Source organism: Falco punctatus (genome assembly GCF_963210335.1).
Source record: "Falco punctatus genome assembly, chromosome: 6".
In the NCBI taxonomy this organism is placed as follows: domain Eukaryota; kingdom Metazoa; phylum Chordata; class Aves; order Falconiformes; family Falconidae; genus Falco; species Falco punctatus.
The window spans coordinates 42,658,227-42,678,599 of NC_137585.1; the positions used below are offsets into that span (position 1 = coordinate 42,658,227).

The following is a 20,373-nucleotide window of genomic DNA, read 5'->3' on the forward strand; positions in this document are numbered from 1 at the left end:
GCCAAGCAATTTCTTTGACTTACTGCATTATTTTAATTAGGCTTTTTTCCTACGTGATTATCAGTTCCAGTTATAAAACAAGATTAATAAACCCACTTCTGTACTCCCCTCCACAGTACAGACACAGGTGCCACACTTTGCTGCGCTCCCTGGCCTCCCTCCTGTTACTGTACTGGGTCAAACTCCTTTCATCTGAACTGCTCCTGTAATCCATCTGTCTTTCTTTTGGCTCCTTGATCCATTCCCATTGCTTCAGGCTGCAGCTGAATTTTCTTCCTCTAGCAGTGACAGCAAAAATTATCACATGTTGAGACCTGAGAGAGACAGGTATGCACTCTTTAGCCCCCTCCTGGTGCCTCATAATTGGCCTTGGGCTCATCAGGCTATTTACAGCCAGCTCTGTGACCTCTTGGCAAGGAATTTATGGCAGTGAGACTTTTCTTTTCTGGAGAGGCAGGCTGGCAGCAGGACTTGAAGGTGGATTTTGTTCCAACCTTCTACTCAGATGATTCTGGGGAATGATGACTTAAGACCTTATCCTAATTAGAAAGCAATCAGGAAGGGCTTCAAATCTGGCAGCAGCTGTGAGCCAACTCGGAGGTAACGTGTGTGGTGATAAAACCCCAGAGAATAACTAGATTACACATTCCAAGAAAAGGAGGGTGAGAAAAACCTCAATCTTAGTAGTATCTGTACCACCATCAGGAGTTACCGTCGTGGCCACAAGGCTACATCAGGCTGACTTCTTGCCCGTGTTTTCTTAAGCACAAGGAGTACCAGCCTCACACTTCATCATCACACATTTAGTTAACATGGAGGCTCGTGAAGTGAAAGGGGGAAATTGTGAAAGAGATACATATTGTCAACCTGATGCGTCCAGCAAACAGGAAAATGGGAAATAACAACACGGTTAGGCTTCAATCACCATTTAAGGAACCTCTAAGGAAAATCCCCTTCTTTTGTTCACATGGAAAGCTCCAGAGGGTATTCACCTTGTTGTGCACATGCCACTAAAAGCCCCTGAAACTTCAAAAAGCTGTTTCTCTTCATCTCAGACTCCTATACCCCTTCTGACCCCCTGATGGGAAATGTTGAGGCTCTTACAGCAACAATTCTGGGCTCTCTTATCTGTCAGTGGCCAGTCATGTAACACACTGACCAAGACAGATGAGAAACACGGAGGTGGCCCACCAGAGAGAATATTACAGCCTGGCAGAAGTGTAGTGACTTTGTCCTTGACCTCAGCTGAGAGCATGCTGACCACGGGAGCTGGCCCTACTGTGACCACAGCAAGCAAATGTGGGGACTGTCTTCAGGTTTGGTGTAAAGCTTGGGTTTGACAAAACACAATGTACAGACAACCTCCTTGTCCACATGAGTACCCTCAACTCAGTTTAGGATAGCTATTCTGTTCATTTGGAGCAATTTCCTTTTCTGAGAGTTCAAACGAGGTGTCTGGGACAGCCAAGTCTGCTGAGGCCGTATGACTAGCGAGACCTCATGACAGCCAAAACGAAGAGACTTGCCCTCTTCAAGTTGTAGAGAGCTGTCACATCACTGTAACTTGATAGCATCTCTAAATTTTGATTAGATAAGTTCATTGCATTTCAGTATGACAGCTGAGAAACACATGGTACACCATCAGGCACAAGTAACTTCCCATTAATTTGCACAATTAATGACATTCTTTTCCTCTGAGCTCTTGTAACAGCCAGCTACCAGAACAAAATGGAGACACATATATTAATTCAATCACTTGTACTTACTGTTACTGTTAGTGTTACTGCCAATGCTGTCATTCCTAAGGGAGCTGGCAGCAACAGGAGGAAACAAAAATGTTTTTGTGACAGCGACTCTGGAATCTAAATAGAAAATGAGTGTGTCAGCATTATGTAACTTAAAATACAGTTCCCTTTATATAAGATGATGGGCTATAGGGCTCCTCTGATGTGGCTATAGGGCTGTTTTCAAAATCTGGCCACAGGGCTGTTTACAAAGTGGATTAAGCCAAAAAAGGCAGTCTTATTAAGAGGCAGATATATCTACACACTGAGCTGCTGCTGAGTAGCTATTCTGGAAGAACAATTGCTTTAAAGAAGTTCCTAGGTTATGGCAGTGATCTACTAGTTACTACTACTGGTGTAACTGTGCAACTGGATACATTGCCCTAATTAAAAAGCTAATGGCTGCCACTAGAGAGAGAAAAAGAAAAGAGAATACAAAACCTCCATTTACTGGAAGGATGAGAATGATCTGCAGGAGCCTGACTTGAACTTGTTAAATTTTTAAATGAACTAAACATGGCCCTTTTCAGGAGGAGTGGGATGAATTCAGAGGTGAGTGGAAGCTGCTGCAATTTACAACTTGCCCTAACTTCCTATCCTTTCAGTAGTGCAATCTTAGGCTCCTTTACTGCCTTGTAAAAATTAAATAGAGCATTAATGGAAGATAAGAAGAACAATGTAAAAAGATGATACAGGATATATTTGGGATGAAAAGAAACAGAGCAGGCGTATTGTGAGATTATTTGGATTATATTAAGTAATGATTTCACTAGGAATGATGGCACTAGTTTTACTGCCAGATAGAACTCAACTTAGAACAGAAACACAAGCTGCGGTATTGGTAGTAATTTTAACTGGCAGTAAAAAGGAGACATGGAGGTACAGCATCAGAACCTTAGCATCTCTGAAATCAAAGGAAAATCACCCATTTTATACCTACTTAGAGTCTGTTCCCCAAAATGGCAGCCATCTTACCATTTTCTGGTGTTTCTACTGTTGAAGGCAGAATGCAGTCATTCTTATACAATGTGTCTGCAAACTCCTTGTAGACCTCAATGGTACTATTGAAGTGCCTAAAAAAATCCTCAGGAATGAAGCGACCTTCTTCATAAAGATGACCATTTTCTTTTACGAAATCCTAGGGTAAAATACAGAATTCAGCTTGAAAGAAGGTCAAGAGAGAGGCTCATTTCAGCACTTCAACAGATAATGAAAATATCCAAAGATGACACAAAATGGTTTAAATTTTTAACCCAAAAAAGACCAGATTTGCTGTATACGACCTTCATAAAACATACAAGACCTCTGATCTAAGGATTCCAAATTAGCTTTGCAAGTAGAAATAAATTATTAATCCAGCTTTGTAAAATTGCCAAGGAATGAAAGGCAGTCTGCATCCTTTGCTGAAAACTAAGAGACTTTTTTTATTTCCCTCATTAAAAAAGTCACCCTGATTTCACATTACTTTGCAATGTTCCACATGATCCTTTTAATCTGAACACAGGAACACAACACAATCATAGCTATTGTCATAAAAGTACAGGGAACAGAACACAATAGGTGGGATATGTTACAGCACAGAAGCAGGCTGAGATGCCTGATAATGTACCTAAAAATAAGAGCAGGACTATAAACAAGGAAGCCAAATCACTCAGGTCTAACAGACAAGTGTGTTATGCCAGACTAAATCACAAGATTAAGATCCGTATTAAGAACATTGATGGTTATCTTCTTTTCGGTTTTTGTGTGGTTTTTTTTTTTTTCCCACCTGACTGGCTTTCCTAACAACTGTTTCTTATGCCAGTGGGTCGAATTTGGCCTGAGGTTAGTTACTCTGTACTCCCAAGAAGGAGGACAGTGGTAAGAACATACGCTAAATATGTACAAAGAAAAACTTCCTAGTTTTGGCTCAAAAATTATTTTATGTTTAATGTTTACTTCATTCTACAAAATAAAATTCTTCTTCCCCAGCCATATGCCAGCTGGGTTCTTTGAAGCATCAGAACAAGAATAGAAAAAAAAGAAAGAGATACAATAAAGATTGGACAGAATTCAGTTTGAAATGGAAAAGTAGAGAATGTCTAAAAACTCTTAGCAATCTAATGCCTATATATGGCAGGGTTACAAGGTTATGCCACTCTAAATAAGATTGAGTGTTTTAATTCATTTGATTAATTCTAGATGTTTAAAAGGTGCAATTATAATAGCTAAGGACTTACTTAGCAAAAATAAACATATACAGAAGATTAAATCCTTGCCCTAAATAACATGATAGATTTTGCCCATTTTATTTAGTGGGACCAAACTTTTCACTACAAAACTTAATTTTAATTAATGATAGACTGGTTAGAGCTGGGTAAGGGATTATAAAGTTAATTTTTTATTCCCCCATCATTTTCACACAAGAAAATCAGACGTCTCTTGAGTGAGACTCCTGGAATCCTTCCAGCTGCTGTTGGAATCCAGAAACACATGGAAATAGGCTGGTATCCTCTAGTCTTTGCTGTGTCTTTGTATAAAAGAGTTCATTAAACCATGGTGAAGCTTTCAGAGCTTCACACACTGTGATACATACTAACAATATATTAATAGCTTCAACAACATCATCTTTAAATTTAAATTAGTATCACTAGCAAAATGAATAATTTAAGCTGAATGCACAAGAAAGATTTCTGCCAGTTTCAAACAAACCAGAATGAATTAACAACCCTAAAGATGACAGTTACATTTTTGACTACTTAAATAACCGTATACAGGTCATTGTTTATACTGTAATCCCTTGTAAGCCACTTTCCTTTGAAATATGAGATAACAAATAGCCAACATTAGCACAGTTTACCCAGTGCACTTCTAAACAAAGTATGATTTCTGATATACAGGAATAGAAATGAGAACAAATCTAATGTAGCTTTGGAAACTTTTAAACTACTACTGAGTACGGTGCAAAAGGAAGTTCAAATAAAAATATCCAGCGTACAAGTAGAAACTTCGTATAGGAATACCTTATTTTTATCAAAAGCTAGGCATGCCATAAGATCATTAATTATCCTTGTGAGATTATTGATGATTGAATAATTGCTTAAAACATCAGACATATCTGAAATATCTGAAAATTTCTGGAGAAGATTATGTAGACTTCTTGAAAATTCAGGCACCATCAAATGCAACCAGCAGTGATTAGGCTGTCAGGAGATAAAAAGAGAAACAGAGAGGCAGATTAAATATTAGAACCAGTTTTTGCAAAAACTGGTTAAGCAGCTCAATGTGCAAAAGTAGATTAAATTGTTCTTTCCCATTTAAATTATCTTGAAAGTCTAAATTAAAATTTGTCTTTAGTGTGGCCAACTTTCTCCTCAGTCCTTTTGGTAAAATTTCTATTCTCGCTGATACTAACATATTTATGGTTGTCTGTTAAATGCCATCCCTTCATTAAATTCTTAATGAATGCTAAGCATCAGTGTGTTCAGAATTTGAGCCTTGGGACATACTACTATGAACCCCAGTCCATGATTTCATTAACCCACACTTTTTTTTTTTTTTTCAATAACTACTGCTTTAACAATTTTCTCCAGACTTTCTTTAAACCAATCTCAGTTTTCATTTTATTATTGTTACCCTACATGACTCAGTGAACCCCAAAGATCCTTGATTTAAATCTCTTCTGAGGAAAATTTCCATAAACATTTTGCATGAAATCCATGTATGCTTTTATTCACCTTTAAACTAGTTAGCTTAGCCAACTCCTTCTCTAAATGCCATTCCTGAGAACAGTTTCTAGATCTAAGAGTCTTTCTTTTCCTGAGCTTTTGCCAACAAAAGGGTTCTGCACAGCTTGTCACAGTATCTGCCACATCTGCGCCACTGGAATAGAGTTCAAATCCTTTCACCAACAACTATGCAATTAGTTTGCAGATAAAGTTTGTACAGCTGTTCAAGTGACCGAAACACCGTCATTCACCTTGCTGCCTTAGAGGCAGCCATTAACTTCCTGTACTTAGATTTACATAAGAGTAGCCAAGTAAATAAAAATGCCACCCAGTCCAGGAAAAACCCTAAGTTAATATGTAGGTCTGCAAAAATACAGGTAATGCATTAGTCATACTGCAACATATACCTGGAAATCCCTTCCTAATAGATGCTGAATTTTTAATGGTAAGTGTTATGAGAATTTATTCCATATGAGAAGCTATTTTTTCAATGGTTAAAAATGTCTCAGCAACATTAAAGCCTGCCAGCTATGAAGATCTTGGCCCAGCAGTCCCAAAGTACTCTCAGTATCACTAAACCAGTTTCCAATTGTTTCCTAGTGGGTGGGCAGCATCCACTGAATCCACCCACTCCACCTTCTGTAATGCACAGTAAATGTTTGGTGATGTATCTGCTTCTCGGTTTAGTCTCATTTTACTCAATTTCTGCAATAAACCTGCATACAGATTCTTTATTAAAAAAATAATAATAATTTATCCACTACTATAAATATCATCACTCAGCAACAAATGACTTTCTCAACATAGATGTTCTGTCTCAATATGTAAACGTTTTTGATGAGGTAAAACACACTTCACGCTTTCAAAGACTAACCAGACTATCAAGCATCCACGTTTAGAGAACCAAATGCAAATACATTGTCCAGCTCCACCTGGCTTTTCATTTTTGTGTATAACACTCACACACCGATAACAAGTGGCAAGGCAGCATTATCACCATTTGTAATTATCTCATCAATGACTTAAAAAAGAATTAAACAGAATGTGAAATGGATGGTGTTTGGCTTGATTCTATTTCCCTGTTTTCCTTCAAGCACAAAGGGAAAGGGAGAGACAGTAGCAAATAAAACAGAGAAAGCTTGTTGAAACGTACTTCGTTCTAGCAGCACACGTTGTGCCACATCCCATTGCCCTCACAAGACAGATAATGCATTTTCCTCTGCTTTGGTGTAGGAACATGGAGACAGAACATCTGTGATTCCCCGAACTGCAAACCTGGAAACCCTTTTCCTCTGAGGTTTTTGTGGGTATGCACTTTCTTCTGGCAGGGATTAGCAAAAGCTTGCTGCTTCTCCTAGTAAGCATTTGGTGATTCCAGCAGGGAGTCTATTTTGTTGCTCCCGTGGTTTAGCATGTGCGTGGGAGTCTCCTCTGACTGAACCGTTCTGACCCACAAAGCTGTATTTCATGAGCGCTTTAAGTTTTCTTTTCAGTAATATCAAGCTGTGCAATCACTTGCTATCTCAATACCTACCAAATGCAGGGATGAAACTGCTGAAATTGAGAAATGTGATGTTGTCTGCAAGGAGAAATGTAGGTTTAACTCTGCTTTTTTGTGTAAACTTTGACCAAGGTTTACACTTCAGGGCAGCTGCAAACCTGACTTCCCTTGTACTCCCAGGTAGTCCACATTTAGCTTTTTCTTTCTACACCTATCTAAAAGTTTGAAATGTATCTCTCTCGTCTTCTGAGTTCAGCTCCTGCTGCTGTCATCTCTGCCTTTTAACCTTCAGGTTAGATACACAGTTCACTTTATGAGAGACTACTTTTAAGCCACTCAGACGTCTTGAGCTAGTGCATAATGCAACAACTCTTCTGTTTAATGGATCGGGTCAGTCTGTTCCTGTTAGGTGCACTACGCTGGCTTCCCGTCTGCTTTGCATTCACCCTGTCTTCCTACCTTTAGTCATCTACATTTGAGGCTTGCTATCTTGGGTACATCTCCCACTTCATACACACACTAAAGATTAAAATCTATTGTAAAAAAATTGCAGAGCACCGTTTCAATCCTTTCAGAGCTGAACAAAGGGCACTCGCCTTATGCAAAGCTGTGGGATTCCAGCTTGCAGGGACCTTGTAGAACCCAGAGCAAAACCTACTTATTCAGTCAGCCTTTGCTGTGGTATGTATAACGCAACCTGCAATCGCCAGAGAGGAATTTGGCAAAGTGTGATATGAACGCCCCCGAATACTTCCTCCTGCAAAGGCATGTGGCCAAGAACTGCACCTTCCATCACCATGACTGAAAGTGGTGTATGAACAAAGGGAATATGGAAATCCCAGCTCTGCACTTCACCATTTATTTCTTGGCTGCTTGTTGTAAATGTAAACTGGATCTGTGTTTCTGGGTATGATGCGGCAAGGCGACATGGCATTTAAACTACAGAAAAGAAACTGTACTGGCAGCCGAAACTAAACCACAGGGTGAGGTCAGAGTTAAGCAGTGAGAACAATCAGGACTCATTGGTCAAGCAGGCTCCCTGGCCACCTTCATCTGCAGTGCCAGACTCCCCAGGAGTGCAGTGGAGGGAAGAGTCTCGATCCAGTCTGGCTCTCGCCCATCAGCTGCCACGCTCATCCTGGAGGCTGGGGAGCAGCGCTCAGGCTACGACTGTCCTCCACAGACATGAATCTCATTACATCAGGCACCAAAATAAATGAATTTCAAAAAGCACCACAGTCAGGGGATGGTGGCAGCTAGTTACACTTCCTTTTTCTCTGGATATTGGCTATTTTCAGAAATTGAAAATTTTCCATTAGTTTTAATTATATTATAGGGGATCTAGTACCCAACTTCCAAAGCATTTGTTTGCAGAGTTTTTCTGTCTAAAGAATCAAGATTAAACTGGGTTTTCTACAGTACTCTAACTTTTAGTAAAAGCCTCAAGTTTCCAACAAAACCTTTAAAAACATTATGGCCAGATCTGCCATAATACCTTGTAACTTCACAGCTCAGGGCCCTTCACTATCCCACAGCCTCTTTTTTTCTCCAGCCATCTTGTTATTCAGGACTGAGAAATGTTGCTTCTGGCATCGTTCTCCAGTATTAACAGAAAATATTGCTAGATTTGTTACAGTGCTAGGATAGGATGCATTTTTATATGTGTATCACACACAAGTTGGGTTTTCATAATGAAAACTTTGTACAGACACAAACCCAGCTTCTTACATCTATGAGATGGATTACAATGACTGATGATTGTATACAATGATTCATTCTCAAGACAGGCACAATATTGTTCAGTTTAACTGACAAACTAGTCCTTTTCTTGCTTTTTTAGTTTCCTTAAAACAATATAGTACAGTATAGCATTCAGCATAATTTCTGTTTTCACCTTGTTTCCTTCTCTCCTTTTTCTTGCATTGTATGCAACAACCAAGAGAGCATTTTCAATGCATCATTCTAGAAATATGTTTTTAAAATTAAGGAAAAAGATCAAAAATACTTAGTAGAGTAAGCAATAAGATAATACGAAAAAGTTTTTAATACAAAATGTTTTAAAACTAAAGAAGGTATGTTCTGTACTTTAAAGAAAGTATGTGAAAGTATCACTGTGTATTAACTATGGGATTATATAGAAAGAATCATACAAAGCATGTTTGAATCAAATAATGTCCTCACTTTCTACCAATTTGTTTAGTTACTGATGCGACCATTTGCTGAACTTAGGGTTCTCTTGGGATCTCTGTATTTGCTGTGCTTTAAAGGCATTTCCACTGCTAAAATGAAAAGGACATGCTATAGTACATACCAAAGTACAATTAGAAAGAAACTGCTTCTTTAAGAAAGCAACAATTTTCCAATGACTTGATGAAATAATACCATAGTTTGACTTTTTCCGGAGAAAATGTTAAAAAACTCATTATGAATAAACATTTTTCTAAGATTCCTGTAATTAAAAAGGTTCTAAGTGACTGCAGGAATCTCTACTTTTCTTTTAAATGAATATTTGAGAAGTATATCAAAAGTGAAATACCCATTATTTAACTGTAACTGACTAGGCCACAGGACTAGGTACAAAACAATATGGCCACCACTGGTCCCAGTGGGCTATTTTATTGGGATAAACTTGAAGTGGTTGTACATACCAGACTATCCATCTTCGGGACATATTTAAGAGTTATCATATAATCATTTGGGAGATTTCCAACCTACAACAGAACAGATAATAATATGTTATTACTGACCACACAAAGTAAGACTTATTTTCCATCACTGCATTCAATATTCAACACAAATTTTCAGTAACCTACCAGGTGCAAAAGCTTACATATTCAGTGTCCTGTGGAACTACTACTGACTCTTATTTGCTCACAAGTGAAGGATCTTTCCACACCTCTGTAACATACCCAGCTCCAATCTGATCATGTTCAATGCTACCACTTCCCCACAGAATTAAAGTCAGTAATGTGGTGAGAAAAAGTGATCTGACATTATTCATTACTGCAGAACCTCCACTGCATTTTTGTCTTTTAATGACATGCCTTGAAGTGTTTCCATGACAATTCCTATGTAACCCCAACCACTCCAACAGTAGAGGACCCAGTAGTCTCTAAGCCCTTTTCCTTCAAATAATTTCCAACTTCAGCAGGCATTTGAACCTAAAGAAATAGTCGTCTGCCTTGTGCTTAGTTCTGTACCAGGTCAGAACACTCGAGCACAACTTTAGCTTTGAAGCTGTGCCTCTTACTAATGATGAGCAACGTAATTATATCATAGCAATGTCCCGGGGCAAAGGAGAGCTTCTCCACATGTTAAGATGAGCGTGGCTTTGCAGATGTGGGTGAGTATGGGGCGTGCTGAAGCAAAAGCACGGAGTAGAAGAAGGGTTCTCGGTGAATTATACAATGCAATCTGCCGCAAATGGGATCCAACACTACTGTGAGACGTGGTTGATCAGCTGGGGAATGTGGTGAGTGGGGAGATGAAGAGGGAGATGCTGCCATGATCCCCAGTCTCTTGCAGTACTTTTTTCGAAAGGTTTACCAATACCCTGATGCTTAGTGATACAGCAAATGTATTTTCTTTTGTATCAGTGAAAGGTTCAATTGATACTGCTCATCCTTGGTTTGAAATCCATTTAGTCAAAAGACAGTAACCACATACATATTTCCTTTGATGAGCCAGAATCTATACTTTGTTCAGCAAAGCGTTTCTACTTCTTTGGGTTAAAGATCATTCTATTATGGCTGCTTTTGATTCTGTTGCTATAGCAACCAACACAGGGATTATATTTTTTTCCCTGTGCAGTTTTTAGGTAGTATTTTGTTTGATGCAACAGAACATTTATTTGTTAATTAAAGTTTAGTTTCAATTAAAAATTAGAACAGCAATTTCAAAATGTTGTGGGTTTAGAAATTATCAAGGACAATACTTATGCACAGTCAGTCACTAGTGAATTCCAAACATTTTTTTCATTTACAATGTGGGCTGAGCCACAACCTTTCAGTTCAGTGACATCTACCTTTCTCCTACAGCTTTAAAATAGTTTTATACAAATGATCCTGGTAAATTCCTTTCCATAGATAAATTTTATTTTTTATTTTTATACCTACACATTCTCAAAGAAGTAGTTGCTGAAGTTGCACTAAAATTCTCTATATCAATTCTATTTACCTGGCACTTTGGGGAGTTAATGCAAGATGCTATAAACACTGAAAAATATTGCAATAAATTTGTTCTTTCTTCAGAGCATCTGAATTATTCTAAATCCTCACCTGTAATTTTTTGTGTATTTTTTTCCTTCCTCTAAAAACACCCTGACATCACGACACGTTAATAGGTAATGCAGTTTCTTTTCCGGCTCCCTTTGCGTGCTTAGAGAGGTGGGATTAGCAGCACTTCAAGCAGCAAGGATAGTAAAGATGCTACTGTATGTGCAAAGTTTCCCATACTCACTCTAGAGGGATTCAATACTTAGCAATGTCAGCAAAAGCACTGCTCTTTAAGAAAGGTCACTGGAAGATTAAATTTGTTCCAAATCAACGAACACTGCAAGAGTTGATATGCATTATGTATACAATCTACTTTACCGGCATCAGAGCCTGTCAAGCACTTTTCATGCACAGTTAAAAAAATTTAACTGCTCAAGAGTTCTTACAGCTTCTCAAACAAAGCTGGAGAATACAACTCAGCCTCAGATATTTTTCTCCTTGACAGATTGTGAATCAGAAAGGATATTTAAGGATATTTTTGAATTTACTACTAAAAAGAAAGATCACGGCCGGGGATGGGGGGGGGGGGGGGGGGGGGTGTCAAACACAAAATACATGCCCTGCCTCAAGACAAAATAACTTGTTAAACTTGTATTGATGAAACTCCACATGCCAGATGCTCTGCTGATGGTAAATGATGGAGCTCAGTCAAAGTGAGGGAGTTACACTTGTGTCCCAGTTGGACTTCCCAACTCATGCACATAAAATAGGGTAAAGCCTTTGATGTAAGAGTGAAGGATATGTTTGTACTAAATCTGTGCATTTTGTACTCTCCTGCTTTGCTGAAACAAATCTTGACATTTCAGTGAAGGCTAACCACCAAGACTATGATCCAAACCAACCACTTGATTTTCAGCTGCTGAAATGATTCTGAAAGGACAGAAAGGACGCTGCATACCTGCTCTGTGCTGGGTGCCTGACTGCTGCGGCTCCCAACAAGGAGCAGCCAAGACGGCTCTAGACTGCCTGAGCAAAGTGGAATAGGAAGGGACTGTCTTTTGAAACTCCCCGAGTCCTGGAATGGCTTTTTCAGTTCCTGTGCTCCACTCCTTCAGTACAGTGACCTATTTTGGGGCAACAAAACACCTGCCTGCATGACTTACCTTGGTTTAGACAAAAGTAGTAGTTCTGATTATTATAAAGAACGTCAACTGATAATCTTGGAAAGTAATGTATAGAACTAAAAGAACTCTGCATTGCAATTAAAATGTCAAAAAAAGTTTCTCTGATTTAGTGGGTGTGTGTGGTTGTAGAAATCTTATCAGGCTATGAGAAGAGGTGAAGAACACTGAATCTAGATGCATGTCTTCAAAGCCATATAAAATCCACATTAAGTGCTATATTCCCAGTTGTAATAAAATCTCAAACTGGGAAATATAAGATTCTTTTTGACATAGAGAGGTCTTAATATTTAATACATCACTATTAACATTGGATAACCCAAATATACTTTTAAAATATGCTCATGGTCACATACAGGGGGAGATGAAATAGGGTTCTTGTGAAAGTGATTTGAGTTCCATAAACTACTCTTTTATTGCAACAGCAGAATATAATAAAGATGACCTCAATCTGCAGCCAAGTGCATTGAAATGAGAGCTGCTGCTCTTGGAAATTCTCTTTATTGTAACTTCTGAACATTTTAAGAAGACAAGCATGGATATCATTACCTTAGTTTTTATCTGGGTATAAAAAATAATCTAATAATGTAAAAAAATTACCGTTTACCATTGTCAGTGATTTCTCTTCTACTCTGAGGCATATGATGGGAAAACCATATTTCTCTTTTGGCTACCATTTCTACCACCCATTTCTCTCAGTAATTCCCCTTCTCCTACTCTTTAATACTTCTACATATCTCTTCTTTACATTCTTGGCATTTCTTTTCCTGCAGGAGCTTCCCCTTTCTGTCCATCATCTCTGCAATCTACTCTATCTCATCTGCTAATCAAGCAGTTAATAAAATCCTCATCATGTGGCTTAAGACAACATGCTAACGATTTCCGTTCACACTTCTTACAGCCATAGTGGCAGATTATTTGCAGGATAACAACACTGGATCGTTTTTTATAACCCTTTCTCTCAGGAGAGTTAAATCCATTTAAAAATAAATATCAAATGTTGCGAAGAGTGTAAAGTACACATTTACAGCAAAGATGCAATGTGAAGGCAAAGTGTTTGAAACAGCATGTCTTGAACTAGCAACCTGGTCAGTAAGTGCTGGCTATTGTTTGGGCTTCCAACATTCAAAAGAAAAAAATTGCTTTAGAGAAGTACATACAAGGAACAAGAGGTGAGTGCCTTAGATTTTGTTAATGGATGAAACCAAAATACATAGGTACATTTTTTACATACTGCACAGCTCAGTAAAAATTATACCTATATGTAGGTTTGCTGTTCATATTTAACAAACATATATACAAGAGAGTCCTAATCCTTATGCAAAACCAGAATCATAATTACAGCAATGCAGCTTTCTGCTGACTTACTGTGCTGAAAAGAACAATGGGGACAGGCTTTATTGACAGGTGCTGCAATTACAGTTTCATAATACGGAACATTTGTTCATCAAGTAATGTGTTCCCCTCCAGACATCTTCATTAAAAAACAAGCAGGAGTTCAAGTGATTAGTAATGCAGAATTAATACTCTCTAAATACTTTTGTTCCCTATAGGTATGAATTTATGCTCTTTTAAAGTTCTCACTATTAAAAAACAAACATAATACAATTGTTCAATTGTTCTTTGTTTCTTAAAATAATTTTACTTCATATGAAAAAAATATATTATAAAGATTTGAATAAATTTAATCTTACAGAAAATACAAGTAATTTTTGTATAACAGATACCAGTCTGGTTTTCTCTTAGGTTAATTAATGCTCAGAAACCTTACTGAAACTTTTCTTCCACTTCTAGCTTCCAGTACGTGTCTAGTATGATGCTAGTGAAAATCCAGATGAACACCACTGAAAATGAGTTACACCGTACACCTGTCCTCAATTTATTACTCAGTACAAAGTTGACTAGGCAAATGACCCACATTTTCAGGCACTGCACAGCATGCTTTATTTATTCTCCAATAGCTTTTAGGCTTAGCAGACATCCCTGGTCTGTATTCACAGAAAGTGTTGAGGGAGGCACATTCTCATATTCCTAGAATACAATATAGTCGAGCAGATGACAACCACAACCATGCTCAGGGGGTTTCTACCAGTGATATAGGTGATTACAGTACTTGGAACAAGAAGCCCTGAACCAAATAAATGCAGGCTAGGTTGTATCAAGCTACAGGCAAGAGTTTGCTAGGGAATTGTGGCACTGTTTTGCAAGCTGTAGGTGAACTGCAGTAGAGGTGGGGAAGAACAGAGTAAGAAAAAGAGACGTGGATTCACGCTACAAAGAATTTTAGCATGAGATAGGAAGAGCATGACAATCTGTCTGGAGTTCATCAAAGAGTATCCTTCCTGCAGCCATAGACAGTGTAACAGATACCATGGAAATAATGAGAAGAAGCTAGGACAAGAGAGCAAACTCAGCATGTGTTAGGATATCACAGGCAATGTTAATGGTGTCTTTGAAGACAAAACCAAGCTTGCTGTTGATAATAAAAAATAAAAGGAGGAACAGCTTGCAGGAAATAAGTAGATACACAGGGTCAGAGCAGCAAATAGACAGAATGGAAAATTATAGAAGTCGAAGCCAGAAAAAGACATTTCTGTAGACTGGATTTTTATTCACCAAGGATTTGGAAGAAAAGTGAATATGTATGAACAGGAAAAAAATATTTTGTAGCTCTCTGTCATCACAGGAAAAAAATATGGAGGTTTTAAAAGTGAACTTACAAGGGTCTGTAAAGTGTCAAGAGCCAAAATGGACACCTTTGTTATAGACCTGAATGGCTGGGGGGAAAAGGTGATATACCTTTACAGTGAGGAGAAAAGGCCCAGGGAAGACTAACATTTGGGGGAAATGAAGAGATCATAATCTGCCTCAGTGGAGGATTCAGGCAATATTGAATCTAAGCTGATGGCTGAGCATTTGTGAAGAGAGGTCAATATCCTAAGCTAAATGATGGGACTTGTGTGCTACTGTTGAGTGGCTAGTTTATCGCACACAGATACAGGACTATCCTCATGACTGTGGACAAAAGGGCTTAAAGAACATGACAGCATGGTCAAGAATAAAGCCTTTAAAATAACTGTCATACCACTCTGAGCAAGTGTGATAGAGCTTGTGGATAACATCACAATGAGCAATAACTGTACACATAACAGTGGCTTCTGTGAAATCCTTGGTGCTACAGTTTGTTCTCACTGTGAAAAGGGAGGACATTTAATACAGACATTATGTCCTACTGGCACAAACTCTTTGGATTAGTGGAGAAATAAAACTTTTAAAGGCCAACAGGATCAATAAAGAATCCAACCACCTATGGGTGCTATGTCTAATTTTGAAGCTGTAAGCAATCAGAATATCATTGCATAATTCAATGAGTATATTATGTTTCAAAAAGCAGAAGTGGTACAAAAACTTTTATAGTAATTTATAAGCGTTGTAGGGTCTCCTGAACTATATTTTTAAGCAACGTCATGCTGGAGTCCATATAGCATAAACAAATCATACCTTTTAGCAAAGTAATGTGATCAGTCAGTATTCTCTGTGAATTTCTCCCTTCTCATATTCACATGGTCAGCTAATGGTATTTTGTTTTTAAAGTAATTTAAGCCTAATAATATTTTTTTTTTTCATTTTGTTCTCAATGTCAAGTTGTCATAGTGTAGCATTTCAAAAGAGAATGGCCAGCTTGCAATATAGTTTGTTTAATTGAAACCAAGGGTTCTTATACTAAATTCAAGGTAATAAACTTATTTCCATGTTATCCTTTCAGTCCTCAAGTGGCTTTATAGAAATTATTTCCGCAAATATTAACACAGACAGACAAAACAGGGATACAGACTTTTGCCAGAACATTCTCAGATGCACAGCTCAAAACAGAGAGAATCCAGGTGTCTGTGCTTTGTCTTTTCTGCATCTCTCTGTTATTCCTCCAACCCAAAATATCTTTGAACATGCTAGTTAACTTCACCCAAATCTTGCATCTGGTAGAGAAATGTGAAAAGTATAGGTGTAAGTCAGGAGAAGGACCATACAGCATCCTCACTGAGGACTGTCTGGAGGAGCTCAGCTCTACCCCACTCTGCTTAGGTTTGGCCGCAGCAAAGTGCAGTGCAACCTGGACAGTTGCCAGAGGTTTTCTTCTAGGACAAGCAGTACATACACTAGAACAGCTGCCACACAAAGCCCTTCCTGCCCAGCCAGCAGCCCAAGCAAAAGGGGATATAAATCCAGCAAGCGCTCAAAACATTGCTCAGGTAGGCATCATGCCTATGGGGCATGGGAGGGAACTAGCAACGATGCTGCATGTGGAGAACTAAGAGGAGATGTGGAGGAGGGTGGGGGTATGGAAACACAGTACTGCAGGAATATATGTGCAAGAACAGCAGCTGCCAGACTAGTCTGGAGGAAGATGTAGGAACATAGTATGTGAAGTCACAGCCAAATTAAAGAATAACTTAATTTTTAGATAATAGGTTTCTTTCATAATTTATCTCAAAAGCAAAGTGTGATTGCTCAAGCCACATGAAAAGTTTTGTAACAGGTATTTATACATTCTTGAAGTTTAAATTGTAATAAAGGGAAAGTTAAAACAGTTTTTCTGAGGATACATATTTGATATATAGCTACTGCTAACCTTGTGCTAGACAATTTCAACAGCACTCATAGGAATTATAGGAGTTCTGTTGCTCTGTCATGCTTTCAACAGGTTTAAATCAAAACTTAATACTCTTTCAAGAGATGAAATATTATCTTGAATAAACATGCTAATACTTCAGGATTCTACCTAAAGGGACTAATGTGAAGCACTAAGTACTTAAGTATAGAGCACCCCCAGAGATTTAAACCATGTGCCAATGTATATAACAATGCCTATGAAAACAAGTGGAGAACGCTGCACTGGCAGCAAATGCAAGGGAATCCAAATTAAGTGTTTGATAATATTAATGCTAGTATTGCAGCCATTTTTCAGTAATGAAGCCAAAATCTTCAGCTGAATTCAATACTTAAATGAAGGTATGTTTGTTAAGTGTTCAGTATATATTATTTCTTAAAACCTTTGGTGTTAGATCCTTCACTACTGCAAGTTAGCATAACCACTGACTTCAGTGGAGTTAAATACCAACTGACTGCACACAAGAAGATGCAGTTTTTCAAGTTAATGTAGTGTGTAATGAAGTAACAGCTAAAATGTACTTAAATGAATTCAGTTCTCATATGAAGCCATGAGTCCTTCAGACAAACTTCTAGGTACAGCAAGTAGAGAGAGAAACATAATGAGCGTTAGCCCACTCCTACCTAAAGACTGTAAAAGCTGTTCAATTATTATTGCCTGGATTGCTACAATGATGTCTAGTATCACACTATTTTTATATATAGCACAGGTTTCCCGTAAGCCTAAGGTAAAGACTCCTGGTTCATTTCAGTCGTGTTTGTTGCCAGTCTGCTCCATGCAAACTGGTAACACAAAAGACAATAATCTTTCATCTGCATGGGAAGCGATCTGATCCCAGACAATGTTTGAGGAAATCAAGACTTTCGACAGTTTTTATGGAAGCTGGAGGGAGGAGAACGTTTATGTACATACACTCCAGCTTGGTCAAGAAGATCATCTCTTCAATGAACTCTGAAACTATTCCCCAGTCTTTGCAACAAAGGTTTTGGTTTTATTCAAATGACAGATGTTGAAGGATTTTTTTAATTTCTTTTTTTAAATATTCCCCTGGTTCTAATACAGATTTGCTAAATTTGCTTAAAAATGTAAGTGCCATTAGCCACTGATTATTGTTTAACATAAAGAATAATTTTAAATAAAAGCTACTTACCAATTTTTCAATGTCATTCACATCATCTGTCACTGGATTCCCGCAGGAATTCTGGGCTTTGACAAGCGGATTAAGTAGGAGTAGTTGAAGACAAAAGCAGGTGATAATCCAAGTCTATTTAGTAAAAAAAAATAAAAGATAAAAAAAGAAACAAGAAACCCCAAGTAAGCAACATCTAATGTAGTAATGTTTTTCATATGTGAATTCTATGTGCAGCAATACTCTTCATCTTTCATGAGGACATACTCATACCACTATAGTATAATCTCCACAGCAGGGATTCACACAAATGCACTTAATTGATCTTTTCTGGAAGCAAGTACCTTTAGGGTAATAATGGAAAGCCCGGTATTGAGCCATCAGATTATTTGTGCAGGATACTGCTTAGGTGACTTTCTGCAAAGTTTACAGATACCAACAAGAAAGAGACAAACTGCAATATTCTTAACTATCAACATAAAGCTAAGTACATACTTGTAATTCACCTGTGATATTTGTGATACAAAATTGTGATAAACCTGTGCCTCCCATGTGGTAATGGCTGGTAAGGAACAAAATGATACCAGACCACAGCAAAATAAAAGGAGAGACTTCATAATCACAGCCATTAAATTTGGGTACTTAAACGGCACGCAAAACCACAACTGGACTCTGCCCAAACACTGAGATCTCAAGCAGCAATAAAATACATTTTCTGTAAGTGATCTCCTCTGGCCTCTCAGGAGCAGCAGCCTGGCTTTGGCACTACAGTCCTATCCTAAATCCCATTAGGAACAGCAATGCAATGTACTCACACAGGCTTGTGAGACTCAGCCAGAAAAGCACAACATAACTAGCTGTGATGCACCTGGGTGTCTCCTTGGCTGAACTTCCTTGCCTTCTGTGTTCCTTGTGCTTCACTTGTTTCCCACAGAGCCCTGTGCCAAGTTTGAGCTGCAGATCTTTATTTCCAGAATGTTAAAGCGTTTAAGTTATGGATAATCAAAAGTTGCCTCGGGTTGTGAAGCTTCTTGTGCCAGCTGACTGTCAGCAAGAGCCGATGACAATGTACATTTAGTGCAAGTATGGAATTTGCCTGTGCAGGCTCCTGAGCCTCCACGAGGGCGGGACTGAGATCAGAATTTGCATTTGCACAAATCAAGATGCATCTCAGCCCCGTCTGTTCCTCTGTGACAGGTAGAGTGCTCCTGTCTCCAGCCTTGCCTTCAAAAGCTATCCAACCTTTCAATTTAAGACCAAAGCAAATCAAACAACATAGACGAAGCTCTCTAGGAAAGCAGAGAGAGAAAAATCACAGATTTAAAACATTAAGTATCATTATAGTAACCTAGAGGGGCTAAGAAAGCATGATGAAAAAGAACACTTGGGAGCTACATAAACATGACAGAACAATGCTGGGCACTCTACCTAGAGCTGTTAAATGACAAGTAAACCTCTCTCGTATCTCCTGTCTCTTAAATCTTGTATGTAGCTTACATTTCAAGTAAAACTGCTCATTTGCTTTCTTAGAATATGTCTTCCTGACTCATTCGTGTAAAACCAGTGTGTGCTGCTGCTGAAAAGGACAATCCAGCCTCCTTCCCCTACCTCTTGCACTAGCACTGGGGAGACGGTTCAGTCAGCTGTACCAGGCAGATAAACTCCATTTTTGTTTTCCTGTGCTATTTTTCAGGCAGACCAGCTTTCTGAGACAGCAGAAATGTCCCATTACAGATGGGACAAGCCAGGACTGCCTGATTCAGTGGCGCCTGCACTTGGCTTTCCCTAAACTGTACTGTCAGACACCACAGGATCATGATGATGGGTAGACTAACACAAAAAGAAATCAAAAATATTCTAAGTACATATCCAACGTGCAGCACATCTTCTGAGAATGCCTCTTGATTCAACATAACCAGCATTTAGAAATACTTTTGATTTAATATTTGTACAAATAATTATTGAGAATAATTTATTACCTGTGTGAAGAACAGAGAATAAGTACTTAACTTGACATTAGGTACTTACGAAACCTCTGTATATTATGCTACAAAAAGCTTTGCAGTTACAAATATATGAAGCTCTGGGGAGATGCAACAAAGATGCTGCTGGTCTCTGACAGCACCTTTGAGAGCTTCTTGCAGTGTATAAGAGTTCAAAGTTATTTAAGAACTAGCTTTAAGTGATC

At 38.4% G+C, this 20,373-nt stretch overlaps 1 protein-coding gene across 2 annotated transcripts in view; it reads right to left on the minus strand.

Moving 5' to 3' along the window:
- KITLG (KIT ligand) overlaps window positions 1-20,373 on the minus strand; it is a 57,308-nt gene that overhangs the window by 9,657 nt on the left and 27,278 nt on the right. The window contains exons 2-6 of one of the 2 annotated variants that reach the window (XM_080394237.1): window positions 18,207-18,320; window positions 9,641-9,703; window positions 4,787-4,966; window positions 2,760-2,922; window positions 1,767-1,862 (exon numbers count right to left, since the gene is read on the minus strand). In XM_080394237.1, coding sequence (XP_080250363.1) covers window positions 1,767-1,862; window positions 2,760-2,922; window positions 4,787-4,966; window positions 9,641-9,703; window positions 18,207-18,320 — 616 coding nt within the window. The remainder of the gene's footprint in view (window positions 1-1,766; window positions 1,863-2,759; window positions 2,923-4,786; window positions 4,967-9,640; window positions 9,704-18,206; window positions 18,321-20,373) is intronic. The other variant, XM_080394238.1, reaches the window with a different exon arrangement.